The sequence below is a fragment of the Mustela nigripes genome, chromosome 9 (genome assembly GCF_022355385.1).
Source record: "Mustela nigripes isolate SB6536 chromosome 9, MUSNIG.SB6536, whole genome shotgun sequence".
Taxonomy (NCBI): Eukaryota; Metazoa; Chordata; class Mammalia; order Carnivora; family Mustelidae; genus Mustela; species Mustela nigripes.
The window spans coordinates 11158059-11178274 of NC_081565.1; the positions used below are offsets into that span (position 1 = coordinate 11158059).

General features: G+C 51.1%; 1 protein-coding gene across 6 annotated transcripts in view; it reads left to right on the plus strand.

Annotated features, from left to right (window-relative positions):
• The window catches only part of DENND1A (DENN domain containing 1A), a 496533-nt gene that overhangs the window by 442824 nt on the left and 33493 nt on the right, over nucleotides 1-20216 (plus strand). For all 6 annotated transcript variants that reach the window (XM_059410848.1, XM_059410842.1, XM_059410846.1 and 3 more), the window contains one exon: nucleotides 3835-3966. In XM_059410848.1, coding sequence (XP_059266831.1) covers nucleotides 3835-3966 — 132 coding nt within the window. The remainder of the gene's footprint in view (nucleotides 1-3834; nucleotides 3967-20216) is intronic.

Below are 20216 nucleotides of genomic sequence, written 5' to 3' on the forward strand. Positions count from 1 at the left end.
GATCATGACCTGAGCCGAAGGCAGCGGCTTAACCCACTGAGCCACCCAGGCGCCCGGTTTTGCATTTTCAAAATGACATTTCGACAGTTTTTTTTTTTCTGTTTACAAACAAAAAGCATGTTTATTGGAGACAGTTCAACAAATCAGACAAGCAAAAAGAAAATGATCTTGTTTTATAACCTGCATTTTCACTTACTGTATTCTGAGCATTTCCCGACCACTGAATGTTTCTTCTGCACATTGTTTTAAGTGGCTACAGAAAATGTTATCTGATGGACATGTATTCATCAGTCCCTTTCTTGGATACTTAACTTAGGTCCAGTTTATTTTCTAGGCCAAATATTCTTGTAGTAAAACATGGCACGAATTCTTAATTATTTCATTAGGATAAATTTCTAGGAATGTAATTAATGGGCCAAAGGGCACGCACCTCTTTTAGGATTTTGCTATAAATTGCCAATTTGTATTCCCTCTAGAAAGGTATGAGGGTGCCTGTTTTCCCAAACCCTTTGCCTGTTTTCCCAAACCCTCAGCTCATTCTGAGCCCACAGTTTCTTTAATCACAAAATCTCTACCGTGTGTGTGAGATCCCTGCTAGAAGATACAGCAGAGGATGTGAGTTGGCCCTATTTCTTTCTCGACTAGGGCTCCCCCAACTCTGTTGTCCCTGGGAGGAAGCGGTTGTCCTTCCCCAGCTACAGGAAATAGTGAAGAAGTGAATAAATTGGCAGGGCGAGCCACGGGACTTTGTAAGAAGTCTTTTTGCACTCTGGGATCTTCTAACTGAAGAAAATTAATGTGCGGCACTGTTTTTTCGATGCACAAGCACATTTGTATATCGGACACATTTGCCTTCCAAATGTTCAACTCAATTTACACAGATTGATCGGGAGCGTGTACTGTATATTCAAGGCTCTGGGGCAGAGAACGCAAACCCCAAGGACCTGACCGTCTTTAGGGATAGGAAGTAAGTGCAAAGAGAGCATGAGGGGTGACGGCCGAGGGCCAGTGTAACCCAAGGGGAAAACCTGATGGTCCGTTGAGTGCCTCCTCAACTCAGTACCTTCACGGATGTGTTGTTATGGGTCAATACTGGTATAAATGTCAGAAATCACAGAGCTCTTGGTTCCTCCACTTTCTAGCTGTCTAGCTTTGTGTGAGTTGCCCCCTTTGAGCCTTGTTTCCTCACCTATAAAAGAGCGATAATCCTGTTTACCTTGTGGTTGCTGTGGAAACTGAGTGTGATCCTGAGGGTCAAGGGTCTGGAAAAGTGCCTGCCGGTAGTAGGCGCTCAACACAGCCCAGGGAAGCTCTTTCTAGATGGTGCTCTTTTTCCATTTTGCAGGGGATGCAGAGCTGACGTTCCGTTTGCACGGGACCGTAGCATGCTCCAAGCTCCCTCATGTTTCATCTCCTTTAATTCATTCTTTTCTTAGCTTTGATGTTCACCAAGCAGGTGGTGGTCTCCCCTTTGTAAAAATAAAGAAATAGGTACAAAAAGGTTGAAAAGATCAACTAGTTAATGGCAAAAACAAATCTAGAAAACAGTGTTTCCTTCTAAGCTTAAACTAAGGCACCTTTCCCAAAACCCCCACATACAATTTTTTAAAAGAGCTATCATCTTATAGTTTTTATTACCATCAGTATTTTCCCGCCATGTACCCTTACTGCTCCATTTCTTTCTTTTTTCTTTTCAGCTAGTCACTCAGTATTTTTCCTGAACTAAAATGGATTCTTTTCCTCTCTTTTTTGTTTTTTCTTTTTCTTTTTCTTTTTCTTTTTCTTTTCTTTTCTTTTCTTTCTTTCTTTCTTTTTTTTTTTTTTTAACTGTTTAGCTTTACTCAACCTTTGTGTCTGTCTGCTCAGTAACCCCACCTGGATCCAGAATGCCCGTCTTGCCCTTTGTTACTTTCTGGCACAGATGGAGCCCCTCCCCTTCTTTGTTCCACTTGACCCGAGCACCTTAGGGCAGCCCCTTTTCTAAAAGAGCCATTTCTAATTGGCTGTCGGCAGCCTCTCATCACGCAGCCTCAGCCAGGCTAAGACTTGGGGGCCACTTACCGAAGGCCCACCCTGCGAAACCAAGAGGCCATCATCACCTCCCTGTGTTGTTACCAAGCAGGGCTAGAGGCGGCAGCTGGGTGTGTGGGGTTGAATGTAGCAAGGTCCCTGCAGTTTATTATAATAAAGTTTATACCTTATTAGTTGGTCTTCTGTTTTTACCAAGTGTTGTACTTAGTACGTTATTGAGTCCTAATATTCTAGATAAACTCATATCACTGTTTCCTTTAGTCCTCACAGCTACCCTATTCCCATTTTACAGACGAGGAGACAGAGATTCACACATGTTCCATGCGTTTCTTCCTTAATGCGTTATTACCCAGGGAGGGAACACTGTCCTCCATTTGTCACCATTCTCTTTATTTGCCTAAGTTAAAAGCAACCCATTGTCAAGTCTTTTGTGTGCAAAATTTAATGAGTACTAGAATCCCATGTCTTCTTGACCAAAATATGTCTTTGTTTTTGCAATGAAAAGAATTGGAATTTTTATTTATTACCTCATTCTGACTGGGAGTATTTTTACTTGGTTAAAAAAGATTATTATTTAAATGGTTTTTATTTATACATTTATTCTCTGCCTTGCTCCAACGAACAGCTAGGCAACTTTCACAACTTGGGGGAAACGTGTGATCCGTACAGCATAAGTGGGTACCATCCCCATCCCAAAGAACCAAAAAAAGCATCACCTGCCTTTTGCATATTGGGATTTTTCTTTTCTTTATACATCGACTTCATTCAACAGCAGCCCAAAATTAAATGTACATTTCTGAATTTCAGTATATTACTTTGGTCCCCCAAATGTTCTCCAAGTCATAAAATCCAAACTCAGACTTGGGTCTCCTCATTCTCTGCCAGAGAGACTAACTAAGGCTAGGAAAGGCGGGGAGCACAAACATCTCATTTTTCACAGACAGTAATGTCATCAGTAAACAAGCCTGGAGGAAGTGTCCATACTCACAAATAACAAAGTACGCAAATTAAAACAACAATGAGGTCTAATTTTGCACCTCTTAAATTAGCAATACATTTTTAAAATGATAAGGCTAACTAACAGGTACCATGAAACTGGTAACTCATCCATTGCCAGTGGTTGGTATAAATTGGAAAGCAATTTGGTAGAGTGAATAAAAAGGCTTAAAGTGTTTATATCGTTTGACCTAGTAATTTCATTCCTAGGGATTTCTAGAAAAGAAAGAATCCAAAAGAAAGAAAAACTGACGCTTATCACTGTGGTGTTTAGGAAGGAAGGAGGGAGGGAAGGAATAACCTAAATACCTAATAATAGCAGAATAATTTATTAAATCATTATATATCCACTCAATGAGATATTATGCATCTATTAAAATTATCATTAAAATGACTGTAGCACCGTGGAGATGCTTATAATATAGTAGGAAAAAATAGAATGTAAAATTATGCATGAGCTGTGATTGCAAGTAATTTTTAAATGTCTGCACGTGGACAAAGTGAATATGTAAAAATGGAAATAGCTGTGTAAGGTAGTAGGACAGAAAGATTCCCCCCCTCCGCTATTATGAATTATTATGTTGTCTTTGTAACTTCGTGTGTATGATTGTGGTTTACCCTGTCCTTAAAAGTCAAAGAGCCAAAGTTACCCTTCTGCTTCCTCCATCTCCAGCGGGAGGAGAGGCTGTGAACATCCCAGAGGGAGTGTTCTGTGGCAGGCCCCTGAGCTGTGGGGTCAGAGGGGGGCACCTGCTCACGGCAGGTGCCTTGACCCCAACACCAACCCCGACCGGCTTCTCCCTACAGGACATCACCGAGAACGGCTGTGCCCCCACTGCGGAAGAGCAGCTGCCGAAGACCGTACCGTCCCCGCTGGTGGAGGCCAAGGACGCGAAGCTCCGAGAAGACCGGAGGCCAATCACAGTCCACTTCGGACAGGTATGTACCCTGGCCCTTGGACTGGTCTTGTTTTCGTTTTGTTTTGTTTTGTTTTAGCAGAAGCTGGAGCATTGCAGGAGACAGGCTTTTCATTTCCACTCTCTTTGGCAAAACCACTCCATGGAGCTTTGCACATCTTTGAATGTTTATTTGGTACAAACATGGTTCGAAGGGGAATTTTTCAAAAATTTTGAGGAAACAGCATGGCTCTGGTCATAAACGAGCTCAACTCTTGAATGAAGTCATTAAATGCGGCTGCCACCTCCCCCACTCCAAGGCCCTCCATGGAAGGCGCCTCTGTTAGCTAAGCATCTCATTAGAACACTTTAGCATCCCAGGCCCTTCTTTGCACCTTCAAATAAAAGGCAACAAGCGAAGTCTTAAAAAAAAATCAATTAGGAGTTCTTTATTAATGTACTTCCTGAAAATCAATACTGGGAGTCGTGCTTCTCAGAGCAAACCCCCGCGCTACTCTTCGAGAGATCCAATTCCTTCACCAACTATTTCTGATGACCCGAGCATTGGAAAAATTGTCTATTTGTTTGATTTTTCTTCCCCTTTAAGTAAAACATTGCATTCTGTATGGAAACTGAATTTTTAAATCTATTTCCAAGCCATGGTTGTGTTTTTAGTTGAAAAAGATTGTACACTGCCCCCGATTTCTCTCGAACTGACTCTCTTGATGAGCAAAAGTCATACTTATTTCGTTTGTGGAAAATGGCTGTCAGCAAGATGGGACTGTGACCAGCATTTGCAGGGTTCCTTATTTTTAAATCACTTGATTCTTGAGCCATTTATTAGATGGAGCATGATTAAAGTCGTCTTTATGAGTTTATCTTAAATACTGTTGCTTTTTCATCACATAAAGGATCTAAAAACATACATTTTAAGTGCCCTGTTTTTAACAGACATTTAACAAGTGCCTACTGTGTACCAGCATTGAGCTCTTTAGAAATGAAGAGAATTAATGAAATGGTTGCTCTGGGTTATTAGGTTAAGGGGTGAGTTTGTTGACACATGAGAATCTTCTCTGTAATTAGTGTTTTCAGATAATGCATTCATACATCTTAAACTTGGGGAGGTTCGTCCCTCTTTCGGATTTTACACTTAAAAAGGACGTTTTAAGAATTGAAGCATAGTAGTGAGAGACAGGAGCATTCTCGGGGCCGTACTCCCTTGGTCCATGCTTCTCTTTTGGATGATGTTGTGTTTCCACCCCTGAAGAGCTGCCTTCTGTGGGGCTCAGGCCCTGTTGGAGAAATCTGCACCCCGGTTTCCTGGCGGAGTTTGCTGCAAGCACAGCCCCGGTTGTAACCAGCATGGCATTCCAGAGCCAGCTTCCTGCTTTCCTTTGTCCTCATTCCTGCACACACTAACCTTCCCATGAAAAGAGCCCCTCGCTGGAGTTTGAAGCCCATTACAGAGAAAGAGGGGGCGGGGGAGAGGGATTTCATGGTGTTAAACATTCCATTTTCGAAACACAAAAAAGGAGGCCCTATTTGAAATGGAGAAAAACCTTCTTTCCATTTCAGCAAGAAGTAGAGATGCTTTAATGTCATTCCCAGCTAAATGCAGAATAAGAGTGTGTGTGTATGTGTGTGTGTGTGCGCGCGCGCGCGCGTGTGTGTGTGTGTGTGCGCGCATGCACGCGGGTGGGGGATAAACAATTAAAAAAGCCACCCCAACCTCTGTTGAAATAAGAGCTGTCTGTGCCTTCACAGGTCTGTAAACTGGAGAGGATGAAAGTGGCTTTTTCTCCCCGTTTGTCACTTCCCTCACGTGGCTGCCAGCATTATGCAAGTATACAGGAAGGCAGGAATTTTTTTTTTTTAATGCATGCATGCGGATTAAGGTCAAGCCCCAAGTATCAGCCATGCAGCGGGCTCTGCCTTACAGCTGCAGCCAGCAGAGCCTACCCACAGCCGCGAGATGCCTTAATTGAGACGTGCTGTCAAAGTGACAAACACATTTGCATACAGTCTACACTCTATTTATTTTCTCTGGAAAGGTCTACAGTCTGCTGTTGGTTGAACATTCTTAATCAGTTTGCTGTAAGTGAACTGCCAGCCAGCTCACTTGTGCCGGCCGCTTCTTCATTAGGTGACAGATTAGCTGCAGGGGGATGGGCCAGGGGAACCGCAGACCCCTTTCTTTTAACTCTTTCCGGCTGGCTTTGCCAACCCCCCCTTGTTCGGTTGTCCTTCAGCACTTTTCCCTGGCGCCCGCCCGGTTTGATGAGCCCGTGACCGGAACCAGCAGTGTTTCTAGAGCACCTACTACTGGCAGGGATGAGTTTTAGGGACTTCTAGGCTCCTCAAAGAACAGTCTTTTGAGTTCCCTTTCAGAAATTTGTGCCACACCCTCCTACCATCTGTGCTATTCTTTTCCTTGCTGTTTTTCTTTAAATAGACTCAGACCTGACATCCGTACCAGCTTTAGTCGTATGATAAGTAATGACGTTGACAGGATCACAGGCCTGACGTACTAGTCCAGTTTTTTTTTTTTCCTAAGGCCTATCAAAAAAATCTTTTTAAGTGTCAATCCATACATCGCCTGAACCACTCATGGGGGCCCAGCAGTACGCATTCTGTTTTGGGAAAGCGTGTCATCTCTGCCCTAGCCCTTTGAGGAAGGGACCACTAGCTGCAATTTAGGGACCCAGAGCTAGAGCCCAGGGACCTGAAGGGACCTGGCCAGGGCCACGGTAGCCAATACAGCAACCTAGGACAGTCTAGCTACAGAGCCCACGCCAGCTCCCTCACCAAGCAGGGATTTCAGTTGTTTGATGTCTATGAAAGCCAGTGCATCCAGCGAGATAATTTGAACTAGCCAGACAGCGACGATGTCCTCAGAAAGACTTTGCCTTGGGTTAGCGTTTCGGTGGATCTCATTCTTTAAGAGCACTGAGCTCTCCAGCGGGGACAGAGACTGTTGAGGTGGTTATTACATCCCAGGAGTGCTCTGTGTCGCCAGCCAGGGGACCTTCGTGGGGACACGGGGTGGGGTGGCAGGGAGCCAGCGGGGGCCTGTGTGGGACCCCTCAGACGCAGCTGTGTGGGGCGCTGGCCAGAGCTGCCTCTGCCGGAGGAGAGAAGGTGCTCTCCTGTCTCTCGGCCTCATGGCAGCTTCCTTCTCTGAGGCCATGACCACCCCTTCCGTTTAATGATGCATCTGTCCATCCATGTATTGGGACCTACAAGGGGCAGAATGAGGGAGACAGAACAGCCAATGCACAGTCCAACCCAGCGGTGAGAACGGAAGTGAGGTGAGCCCGGGACACTTGGGGCCCCACAGAGGCCATCCCTGTACCCTCAGGACCACTCTCTGCAGCCCCAAGCCCCAACACTTCATTAAGAAGTGTTTTGTCAACCAGCTGAACTCACAAATAGTTCATTTGTTTTCTAGAACAGGCACACGTGTCACCACGCGGTGCTCGCGATCACTGTTGATGGTTCCAGACGAGCAAAACAGATTTTCAGTGAGCCCCTGCACGGCTTCTGTGAAGCGTTCAGAAATCTCAAATAACTTGAGAATGCCTGTTCCTACCTTGAAAAGTATTTAGGTTTGGAGAGGCTTTAAATAACTCTTTTTGTTTCCCCTCCCAAGTTGGGAATAGTTGAGAAATAAGGCCCAGGAGATAGACAAATGAGAAGAAAATGCCAGCCTTTTTTTACTGATAAGACTCAAAGGAGAATGCTGTTTTAGACCTGAGGCCAGATGGGCTTGCTAAAACTTCACTTCAGAATTACAGAGACGAAGCTACCCGCACAGGAGAAGGGGACGGCTGCAGGCAGCACCCAGCAGGGCCCCGGACCGGCCGCTCGGTGGGAGGGAGCCTCGAAGGCCCGTGGAGCCCAGAACATGCTCAGGGAAGCCCTCCTCTTCTCCTGGCGGGAGTGAGTAAGGGGGTGCAGAGAGAAGCTAAGGATCTCCCCCCCTTGCCTTGTGTTTTTCTCTCCTGGGCAGGGGAGTGGACATGCCCTCCTCTCTGTAGGTGTGGAGACTGAAGAAGCAGTGTCCTGCACTCACCCCTCAGCCAGAACCTCTTGTCTCGACCCCTTCTTCAGGGAGATGAGCAGAGGTAACACCTCCGGGAGAGGCAGACACTCCCTGCTTCTAATAAGGTGGACAGGCCACTAGGTGCTTTCACATCTCTGCTTGTTTCACTGAGTCTTGACCAGCTGGTGAGGAAGAAAGCACAATACGCATTGTGCTAACAAGGAGACGGGCGTGGAAGACGTGTGCTTGAACTGGTAGCTAACTGACACTGCGTCACCAGCAGCAGCTCTGCCTCTCAGGGCCACCCCCCCACCCCTGGCCAGGGCCACCTGACTGACCGTGGGAGCCCAGTGACTAGCCTCTGGTCCCGCCTACATGCTGGCAGTGCCGCGTGTCTGGCCGGTCGCCAGGCCTCCTCAGGAAGTGGGAACACAGGGCTCCCCCAGAAACTTCAGGGTAAACCCACAGGGCCCCCTTCCTGTGTTCACTCCAAATGACTGATCCTGCAGACGAGGATAACTGCAGGATAACTGCCTGCCTTCCAATCTGGTAGCTTCCAAAATGTACATTCTCCCAATGGAGCCAAGGTTTCTGAATCTCTTTAACATAAAGCTTGAAAAGCCAGTTAAACCGAAGCCCAAACTAAGCACTGTCATGTCTCCCAGAGATCTGGGACAGAGGGGTTTGGCTCCACCCCCCAGGAACAGCTCTTGGAATATGGTTGCCTGCTCGTCTGTGCACATGGAGAGCTCTGGCTTGACAAGCATGAGCTGGGTCACTTAGTGCCAGTCTCACACTTGGCCGGAAAAGCTGCCCAGCCAGTAAATGCCTTCTCAGCACCCTTGGCTCCGAGTGCCTTGAGAAACCCCTTCTGCCCCATTGAGCTTGGAAGTCACACACGATTCCCTTCAGTTTAGCCACGGACATCTCCAACAGATGTTCCCGTGTTCCCCAGACACCTCAAACCACAAGCCTCGAATCTGAAATCTGACATACACACCGCCCCACCAAACTCTCTCCTCACCCGCCATCTCCACCTCAGTGGACGGCACCGCTGTCTCTCCAGAAGCCTAGGTGCACTCACTCTCACCTCATGGCCTCTCCCTTCCGCCTCCTGGACACTGCTGGGTCCTCTCCTCTCCATGGCTTCCCTCACGGCTGTGGTTCAAGCTGTGTTATCACTCAGCGGGACGGTTCCAGTCTCCTGACTGGCCTCTGCCCTCCAAACTTCCCCACTACACACCCCACCTGGCCTTGCGGGGTCCACTTAAGGGATCCACGAGTGGCCTGGTCACCTCCCTGCTCCTCCCCACCCCCAAACATTCCCTCTTCATCCTTGGTTTGGCACACAAGGCCCTTCATGGTCCACCTGTCTGGCCTCAGAGCAGGTCCCTTTTGTAAATCCCCAGGCTCCCCTGGGGAGAGCTAGCTGCTCCTGTCTTTATGCTACCCTTAGAGCTTGGCACATGCCGTGCATCTCCCACAGCCTGTCATTATTTCTTTAAGGCTTGTCCTCCCCTGTGAGAATATGAGCCTCTGGAAAGTCTACCACAGGCCCTGGCGCTGCACTGGCAGGCAGTAAACGTCTTAAGGTTTTATTATTGATGTGGATTTTTAAATTGATTAATAATTGATTGATTATTGTTTAAGTACGCGCTCTGTGTCCAGCCAGTTACTTGGTTTTATTTCAGTTGCTACGCTTATAAATCTGTTCATGTGAAGAAGAAAAATGAATATTCCATTAGTGGCCAAAAACCACTTCCAAATCACTTTCCATAAATAAGGGTTTTATGTCCAAGTAGAAACAGCTTTGTATTATAGGAATTTAGATCCTCTTAGTTCATGTTTTTATGAACTCCCAAGGTCTAGTCCTGTATGCCTCAGGAGAGGGAGGGCGGGGAGAGAAGCAGAGTACTGGGACACCTGCCCACATCCCCAGGATGGTTTGACCTAGGTGGCAGGGGAGCGAGGGAGAGAGCAGGCAAGCGAAGGAAAAGCCTGGCGTCTCCTGAATTATATCGTGTAAAGCAAAGAGTTTGTCTATAAAAGAGACTAAGCTGCATGACCAAATGCAAAGTATTAATTTAACTTGGATTATGGTGGGGTTTTTTTAAGCTTTAAAGACATTCATAGGGAAGTTGGCAGATTTGAAGATGGACTGGGATGTTAGTCTATGTATGGTGGAATTGTTAATATTCTGGTTTGGCGGGGGTTATCTTTATTCCTAGGGAATGCACACAGAATCATTTAGGGGCAACATACCAGGACGTCTGAAACTTGCTCTCAAGTGGTGTGGTCAGAATGTCATGCAGGGCACACATACCCATTCATGGAGACAGAAAAAGAAAATACAGCCCCGTCCCCCACAAAAATGTAACTACTGAAAAAGCAGATGCTGAGTGGTCGCTGGGGGGCAATGTGGGAGAGAGGGAAAGCCCAGATTTTAGCATCGGGCAGCTGTGGAATTCAGTTTCAGCTCTGTGACTATCTAGCTGTTACGAACTAACCTCACCCATCTGGGGAGTGGGGATAATAGTATCCTTGTCGTGAGTTGTTGTAATGGTTCCGTGAGTCTGTTCAACCAAGTACTGCCCGTAGGCCCTCGGTAAATATGTGTATTTCTCCGGGGGGAGGGAGAGGGGGAGAAGAGCTAGCTGTCAGTCACCCAGTGACCCAGCTGCCTCCGCTGGCCTGGCAGCCCAGCACACGAAGCTCCCCGCAGCTCTTGGTGGGAAAACCCACACCTCATAGGAGCCAGGCTTACGCCCCAGAACAGAGGACCAGGGGCTGACGGCGTGGCCAGGAGATGGCGCCAGAAGGAGCAGGTACCCGAGCTCCCGGCTGACTAGGATAGTGGGCGCGGGAGGCCATGGGGCACGCTGGGGCACCAGATGTGACGAGCATCGTGGGCGCTGGTCCCAAGTCATTTTCTTGGTCTAACTCACCAGCCATGCTCTCGCAGTCCACAAAGCAGAGCCCTTGCCCACTGCTCTTTCAAACCCTGTTCCTTCCAAATCCTATTCCCCCTTTTCCGTCACCCCTCTTTCCTCTCCCTCAGCCATGTCTGTGCGTGAGAAGGCAGGTGCTACTGCGGTGGGTCCCCCAGTCCAGCCCCTCTGGCTCCAGTCCAGCTGTTGCCAGCTGCAGCGTGACCACAGGCTGTTCTGCCTTCAGTCCTGGTGGGGTGGCCCTCCCAAGTTGTTTCGACTCGTTCGCTGCCATTCCAAAAGCAGCAAGGTGCCTAATTGCTGGTGGGTTTGTCAGGTCTGCCTGGGAAGGGTGACTGACGGGCCTGTCCATCCATATGGACTCACTTTTTCAGAGCCCAGGCTAGCCCACAGACAGCTTTCCACTGGGAGGTTCACAAGGCCAGGATTTGCTCCTCTGAGCGCACACGTTCGATTTGGGAGGGAACACTTGCCCATCAGAGGGAGAACTCAGATTCTGGAAATTCGGAACAAGTGGAAAATTCCAGAGAATTCCGCTTAAGCCGGGCGTGCCTGGGAGCTTGAGAAGGCCGGAGAGTTCATCACTGGGGGTGGATTTCCTGACACACCGCAGGCGGCCTGGGAGGTGTCAGCGGCCAGGAGAAAATGCAGGTTCACAGGCAATGTGCTGTGTGCCCCATTCAGCCCAGGTGAGGATGGCTGCAGGACTGGGGGCCAGGCTCCCTCCCTGAGCCCCCACCCCCTAGGACGTTTGAGCCCTTTAGCGGTAGTCTGAGCACCTGTCACATGCCAGGCAGGGGGTGGTCTAAGGACAGTCATGGGAGAAGCATGAGCGTGACTTGCTCACCGTGTGCCCGGCACTAGGCCAAGACCCAGAGAAACATATTCCAGCTCCGGCTGTCGTGCTAGGCGGTCCCCACATGTTAGTCCACTTCATCCTTTCAGCCACAGTGGGGAGCCTCAGGTAGCATCTCCCCTTGCAGAGGGGGACACAGGCCAGACACAGAGAGGATAGAGACTTGGTACAGCTTAGAAGCAACAGTCAGGATTCAAAGCCACATTGCTTGTGCCTAGAGCTCGGGCTTGTACCCCAGCTCTGTGCTGAGATCGTGGCACCTTTGTTCTGGTGGCCCCGGTACCCGCTTCTGACTCATTCCTCTTGAGCTTCTCTTGCCCCGTGTCTTAGTGTGTCGTGGGCCTCACCCAGAGCTGCCTCACCCCAGTTCCACCCAGGCGTCAGCCCAGTGGACCCCAACATCCCTCTGTTTCCAGGGTCGCATGTTGCTGTCCTCAAGGGGTCAGTGAGGCAGAGGGGCCTCAGAAAACATCAGCAAGCGCTGAGATAGGCAGGCCCTTCGGTCCCCCAGAGTGTGACTGTCCCCAGGATTCCCTCTCTGATCACAGACTCACCTGGTCAGAGAACTTACCCAAATCTTAGGTCCCCGCCAGAGTCACCCCCTTCCAAGCTCCCCTGCCCACACCCCTTTTGGGCTGGAGGTACCTGCTGTCCTCCACATCAAGGCCAGTGCTTATCACCTTGCAAGACCCTGCTAAGTGCCCCTCCACCCTGGACAGAGTCCCATCCTTTTGTTTATATAATTCATCTCACTGCTCCTCGTGGGCATCTGCCCCAGGCCAGACCCCACGCTGGGGCCGTGAATCCGCTCCTACCCTTATCCACTGCCAGGAATATCCTTCCTCTTCTCTTCCTCCTGACAAAAGCCCATCAACCTGTCAGGGCCACTTCGAGAGCTCCTTCCCGCAGAACCCCTCCCTGACTCCTCCAAGCAGAGCTGTTCCCTCCCTGCTCGGCATCAGTGCCATCCCCTTGCCTGACATACTGTCCCGGTACAGGAACAGTGTCAGCCTCCATTCTGTGACCTTGGCCGCCTCACAGGGCCTGGCACAGATGACTCACCCAGGGGGGAGCTTAGGGAATGACCAAGTAGCGAGTGAGCGCAGACTTGAAAGGCGGTGAGTCACAGAAGAGGTGGGAAAAGTGGGAGCACTCCTTGCGCCCTTGAGCAGCTGGTCAGCTCAGCAGAGCAGGGGGACCCGGACACAGGGGTGGCTGGCGTTCCGTGGTGCCTGTGCTCCCTATTAAACCTCCACGTGCAGTGCCATGCTTGGGTGACAGGCCACCTGTATCCCCCGCGTCTCTGCCCACCCAGCAGCGTGACAGCGGGGCCTCTTTGCCAAGGGACTGACCAGAGCCTAAAAACAGCATTTCTTTTAAGGCCTGCGCCAGAGCAGCTCGGAATCCAGCTCCCTGCCAGGAAGATATTGAACCCAGCAGGACAAGAGCAGGAAATCTGATTCAGCGAGACCAGAGGAGGCATTTTCTCAGATTAGAATTCTCTGTGCCAAAGGTGGGGAGTTTATCACAGTAGGGAAGGGGAAATAAAACATAAAATATTGAAAATAAATTATATCCCACAAGCAAGATCCTCTGGGAGAATCAACTCGGTGTCAAGGGGCCATGCAGGGAGTCCCCCCCACCATGGCTCTGGGAGTGCTGTGCCAGGAGCCACCTGTCCTGTTGTCCCCCAACGGTCCCTAAGCACCCGTGTGAACTAGGTAAATTATTCACCTGGCTGTGCCCAGACAGAAGGTATGACAGGGACTAATGGAGTGGTGGCCCTGGAAGGAGGGGCCAGATGGGTAGGGTTGGTTTTCATAATAACACGGACCCACGGTCTGGGACTCGGGCCTCAGACAGGGATCACCTCACTTAATCTTCTCAGCAGTCCTGTAAGATTCATGCTTATTATTATCTCCAGAAAGCCAGTGCTCAGAGAGGCTAAGCAGCTTTCCCAGGGTCACACCGTAAGTGGCAGCAAGAATTCCAAACCAGGTCTGTCTGACGCTGGCGACCAGGCTCTCCCTCCCGTCTGCCCCTCTTGTCGGACCCTTATCATTCACACGTGCTTCCTGAGGCGTCTGGTTGTAGCTGCCGGTAGCCTGGGACCTGCCTAGGCTCCAACAGTGTGGCTTAGGATGGCCATGGAGGTCACGGTCACTCTGTTTTGCCTCCTCCTCTTTCCTGGCCAAAGCTCCCAGCCACTGCCTGGATGGGGGACTTGGCTGTCTCCCCAAAAATAAACCTACAGAGTTCCAGATTCCTTAGCACTGTGGGGGCAGGGAGGGGTGTGCAAAGCCACAGTGATGCCACCCTCCTGACGCCCGCTGGCATGGGGCAGGGTGCTCAGTAGGTGCTTGCCTTGTTTTTTCACAGGACCTTACCCAGACTGGTGTGGAAGGGTCTAGACTGCCCCGTTTTTCAGGATGGTCAGGGGCCTCACTCTAATCCCCTGGCTGGGAGAATGGATTCAGAGGCAAAGCCCTGGCTTCTCCTACCTGGCCTCCAGCTCCTCTGACCCTGAGGCAGCGTGGCAGCAAAGGTGCATGCCAGCCTCCTGCACACGCGATCTGAGATCGCACTGACCGTGCCCCTCATTTAGGATCTTGTTTGGCCCACGTTCGTTTTATTGTCAGTCTGCTTCATTCCCTGTCTTCTGGAATATTGTATCGCGTTTGTTTGTTTATACTGCAGAGAATTTTAAAATGTAATAAAAGTACGGAAACAGAATATATAAAAGGGCCTTCTCCCAGGGGATTGTTGGTTATATCCCACTTGAAATGCAAAGTGTGGTATGGGATTAACATTGCCGGGAAGCAGTTGAAACTGAATTTCTGAGAATTTGCTGCCCATCAGCCATATGGTTCCATGGTTACAGCTACTTTCTTGGCCCTCCCCGGCAGGCCCCAGTCCCGGACTCCTTCTAGGTGGATCCCAGCTTGCACTTTTCCAGAAAGCAGACAGTTTGCAGAGGGACGGTGGGTTGACTCTTGACAGGATGATGCCTGGAGAGGCCAGGTGGGCTAACGTAGTCAGCGGAAGCCAGGAGCCTGGGACCCTCCAGGTGTGCTCACCATCGGATCATTCTCGCCACAGATTGGGGCGCAGGGGCGCGGGAGGGAAGCTTCTTCCCCAGGGCTGTCTACCAAACACTTCCATTCTCCCAAGCCGCGAGGACCAGCTAAAAATTCTTCCCCTGCTGCCCTCCTGTCTTTGTGGCTAAAAATCTTGACGTTTTTTGCCAGGCAGGGCTCTGAGTTACTCTTTCATGCCCTCTTTAATTCCTTCCTCCACTGATTCAGCTTATAATGAGGCATGTCGGCTGCCAAGCCCTGCCCCAGGCCCTGGGGTCACAGAGGAAGAAGATGTCCTGCCTCCCTCCTTGACCCTCATTGTCTGGGAGAGACAGTCGGCAAACCATATGGAAAGAGAAATGCTAATGGACCTAAGTGTACTGGCTGGAGAGGGGCCATAAACTGTCTCGGGAAACCTAGGCAGGCTTCTCATTGGAGGTGACATTCCTGGTGGATCTCGAATGGGAAGTTTATATTAGGTGGAGCCAGAGGAGGAGGGCATTCCAGGTGAAGAGAGTGACATACATAAAAGACAGGAGAGGCTGCATGTTCAGAGAAGAGGAAGGGCTGATGTGGGGAAGCAGGCGGCCAGGGGGCACCCGACGAGGGCTGGGAGCCAAACTGCGGAGGTGGGCAGGGCCACGAGAACTTGAAATGTATCTTGTGGGTGTCAAGGAGCCAGTGAGGGTTGTGTCTGAGGGAATGGCATCTGGGAAGATGGACGCCGGGCCCCCGTGGGAAGGGGAGGAAGAAGGTGAAACAGGGAAGCTGCTAATGAGCCTGCTGGCTCGCGGCCGGGAGCTAGTGGGCGTCTGACCTCAGACCCCATTATGGCCGTGAAGAGAAGGGAAAGATTTGAGAGATCTGGGTGGTCTGCTGACTGCTCTCCGTGAGAGCTGCTGGTGTCCTTCCTTAGAATGAATGAGGCTGGACGCACACTGCGGTTCTCTTCCTCCAGCCAACGTGCTCTGATGAGATTTGAGGCGCCAGCCAGGACCACGGGAGCCCCGTCGGTGTCAGGGCCAGTGGCCATCGCCCTCTGTAGCCCAGGGTGAAGGTTCTGCTGAGGAACAGAGTAGGAAATAGAGTCCAGTGACCTCCACCCTCTCTGTCCTGCTTTTGCCCCAAGGCTGTCTCCCAGCCCCCTTCCTTTTTCTAATTTCTCTGGGTCTTGGAACCAGGGTAGCTATATCTCCTTCCAGCCTCTCTGCCGTCCCAGGGTATGGAGCGTTACGGCTCCTGCTCTCCGGGTCGCCAGCTCTCTGGTGTCCCGGGTCACCTCCGCCACAGATGATGTACAGTATTATGCTAAACCAAGTTTACGGGCGGCCCCTTAAAATGCAAGCCGCTGCCCGTGATGGATGGAGAGCAGGCGCTGTTTAGCCGACCACTTTCGGTTTGTTGCAAACCTGCAAGAACCCCACACAGGCGTCTTGTTAGGCCTGTTGCGACAAGGACCCCATAAATAAATAGCAGAGTGCGTCTTGGTGCATCAGGGCTGGAGTATGGAAATAGGGGCACTGTATAAATAATACATATTTACAAAACAAATATATCAGCGCGTTAGCGTACGCAGCCATAACCAAATCACCCAGCGTAACAACCCGAAAGGCTCCGAGGGTCGCCCACGTGGTTGGCTTCCATCCATCAGTGTGCATCAGCATTAGAAATGACCGCCAGAGGGAGGGGGTCCTCTTGCCCGCTGACCTCGAGGCCTTTGAATTGAGGCAAGTGGTGGGATCGCAGGTGGGCGTCCTGACACACAGCCTTCCTGCCAGGGTCTGAAACCTACCGCGGCCGTGTGTTCCTACAGATGTCTTAAGGTCTGCCGCCAAACAGAAGGTTGATTAGCACCAAGTTGCAAGATATAATGGGGTGCACCTCCAGGAAGACGGCTGGCTGGAGGGGAGGGAGGGGGCCGACAATGGACTTTCAGATCATGCAGATTTGCTTTGGCTTACGAAAAGAACCCGTAGTGGTGGACTTTCCAGGTGACTGTCACCAGAGGCCTGTTCCTTCCAGTCTTTCACCCCGAAGGCAGGGCTAGGTTCTCAGAAAGGCAGTTCCCCATCTCCGCTGCCCCTTTCTGAGCCATGAACCCCACTGGGCATCTGGCTCTAGCATCTGGAGTTCCGAAGAAGCAGCTGACAGAATGGCCACTGGAGTGGGCGCCCCTCCCCTCGCTCGTAATGGCACAATGCTGGATTTCAGTATTTTAAATGAAAAATATATGCAGTTAGCTGTGCGCTGACAATGTCCTTGAGGATTTGACAGTGAGATTTTCCAGCAGTTGGTCTTCGTTAGGATCCTGGCGGTGTTTAATAAGGCAGTCGAACTGCTGGCACCTTGGGTTCCTGTTTGTTCTCCGAGGGCTCTGGGGCTGCTGCGGTAAGCACATCGACCAGAGCTGATCATTACAAGGGCGTACGCCACCATGAATAAAAATGTCACACGTTTTCCCATCTCACAGCGGTACAAAATGTCAGTCCTGTCAAACACACATTGCGGGGAGCTGTGTGCAGTCCGTACAAATTGGAGAGCTGCATATTCCCCCAGCCTTCTGATATTCTTCATTTGAAGCTGAAGAAAAACAGTTGTTAACCTATTAGCTAGGATTTTAAACTCTGCTGAGGCGGTGGAGGGGTAGACTTTGACACAGATAGAAATGTATTCCAGGGTCCAGGAATTTTAAAACCCCGTTCTCCATCCATTTGTTACAAGGGAAGAAAAAAACCCCTCTGTCGAGTGAACCTGACTGTCTTTCTTTAACAGACACACTGGGGAAATTTGGGGAGGTTTCACATCTAAGCTTGCTGTGGCGTCCCGCTTTTGCATTCCACTCAGAAAGTCTCCTGCTTTTTGGGATGGCCCTGGGGCTCAACCTGTTGAACCAGGATGCCTCTAGGTTGGGAGTTTTTCCTGATCAAAAGCATGCCAGGAAGGTTGCCAGCCTTCCAAACTGAGCGACTGGCATCCAGAGACAATGACTGGTTGGTCCCGGTCTGTGGAATGCTGGGAAATGGCCTCCCTGGTCGTTTGGTGGCCGGTTCCACAGTCCTGGACAAGTATGTACTTTGCACTTATCATGTGCGGGCCTTGTGCCGGAGCCTCGGGTCCGGGTGGGAAATAGACACAGCACTGCCTTTGAGGGGCCTCTGTGTTCCCGGGGGGGATGGAAGAAAGAAGCCTGAGTCTGTCAAGCCAGAGAGACATGGCTTCCAGGGAAGGGAGAGACCCGAGGGATGGGCAGGACCTGTCGGGTAGGCGAGCGCCAGAAGGGCACACAGGACAAGCACGTGATCGCGAACAGCAGTAGCACGTGAGGGACAGGGCAGGCTCTGTATCGGGGTCTGGCCGGAAGGGGCCGCTTGTGGTGGTGCGTTGTGGGGTGGGTGGGGGCAGAGCCGGCCTTGGCTGGCCTGCCACGGGCAGTGTGTGGGACCATGACCAGCTTTCCACGCTGCCGGGGGCTGGGGCAGGGAAGGCAGCGTGGAGGCTGGCGCGGCATCAGACTCTGACCAGAGGCTGCTGTGCAGTCCTCTCTCTACCACCGCAAAATTAGGAGAAGATTTTTATTTTCATTTGCCAGTGGCGTTCTGCATGGGGTGGACATCGTTCTGGAGATGATAAATTAGCCTCGGTTTTGCTGAGCTGGTCCTGGCCCTTAAATGCACTGAGCAAACCCGCACTGAGGCAGGACACAGCCTGGGAAAATGCAGGTGGCAGCAAAGGTGGGCCCTTGTGTGTGGTCAGAACAGACGTAGCAGGATAAAAAAAAAGCTCAAAGTGGTTTCGGGGACAACTCCCTAAGGAGAGGGGAGCACCCTTGGTCTTGAGGGGCTACGTTTCAGCACCTTTTCCTTCTGCTGTGCGTGTATTGGCTGTGATGGAGGGAGCGTGGGCTTCTTGGGGGTCAGACACAGTTGGGCGAGGAGCCAGGCTCTACCATCCATTAGCTGTGAGGCCTGGACTGGATGAGTCACTGAGGATGTAGCCTCAGTTTCTTCATCTGCCAAATGGGGATTTTACCTTCTCTGCAGGGTTGTCAAGGTCATGAGAGACCTTACGTGTAGCGTTCCCAGCAGAGGACCTGGTCCGTAGTAAGTGCCAAAAAACAGTGCTGGTGTGTGAGGGCCTTTTCTCTCCCAACATCTAGAAGCCCCTCCTCCTGTCCCCCACCTCCTGGGAGTGTCACCCAGGCACCCTAGGCAGCACCTCCAGCTTCTGTCTGGGCAGCGATTGGCACATGTCAGCCCAGCTCGCTGCCCAGCCACCGGCCGCCGCCTCTGGTGCCCGACCTCCGGCCGCCAGTGGGTGCCCCCTATTCAACCCCAGCAGCTGCACCTGACGAACAACAAAAGGCTCCCCTCCCCCTCCCCACTTCTGGCCCTCCTCCCTAGGGTCACCCGGCCCCCTCGCAGCCTTCCTCACAGCTGCCTCGCCGCTTTTGTTCAGCATGTGAACTTCCCCATCAGCCAAGCTCCTTGCACGGGAAGTAATCAGGGACCTTGACAAGGCTTCAAACCACAAATGCCACTACAAATTAACCAGCACCACTACAAAATACTACTCCTGTCAACATCAGGGAGGAACGCCGTGCTCTTCAGGACCAGGCTGAGGTGTCTTTCAGCTCGGCACTCACTCACTGCAGAGAAAGGGCCTAGGACCAGCCTGCCAGAGTGGCCTCGCCAGGTGACTTGTTGAGGGGACCGAATCCTAAGTACACGCTCTCCAGAGACAATGGCTGACAGACCCCGCGGCAGGGGCTGCAGCGTTTCTCGGACAGCCACCATCGGGCCCTTCGCAGATGGTGCCTCCAGGCAGCATGACACAGGGCATGTGGAGACCTTCCTCTGGAGCCCAACAGCCACAGACTGAAGACCAGCGCCACCAGCTTCCTAACTACGTCGTGCGAAGGTCAGCATGGGGCTTCCGGTTCCCCGTCTAGAGAATGGGGGTCATGATAGAGCCTCTCTCCAGAGTCTCAGGACTGACTGGGATATTCGGAGTGACACTGGCCCATCCAGGGCGCTCCAAGATGAGACACCACCCCCACCCCACTCCAGTCCCTCCTTCTCATAAAGAAGCACCTCCTCGTCACCTGCTACGGGCAAGTTGGAAACTTCTTCCTCAACCACAAAAGAGAAGTCCACCCTGAGCCACATCTTGTAAGAAGCATCCCTCTGAGACCATAGCCCCGAGCTTAGAGCTACCTCTGCAGGTGCTTAGGGCCCGAAGATGGCCAGGATCCCGTCTGGGGGCCCCGGCCCCGGCCCCTCCAGTCACCCTCGCTGAAACTCTGTAGCCAAGGCAGGCATTTGATCCTCCCAAAAGCAGGACAGGCTCTCTGAAGGGTGGACGAGAGGCCCG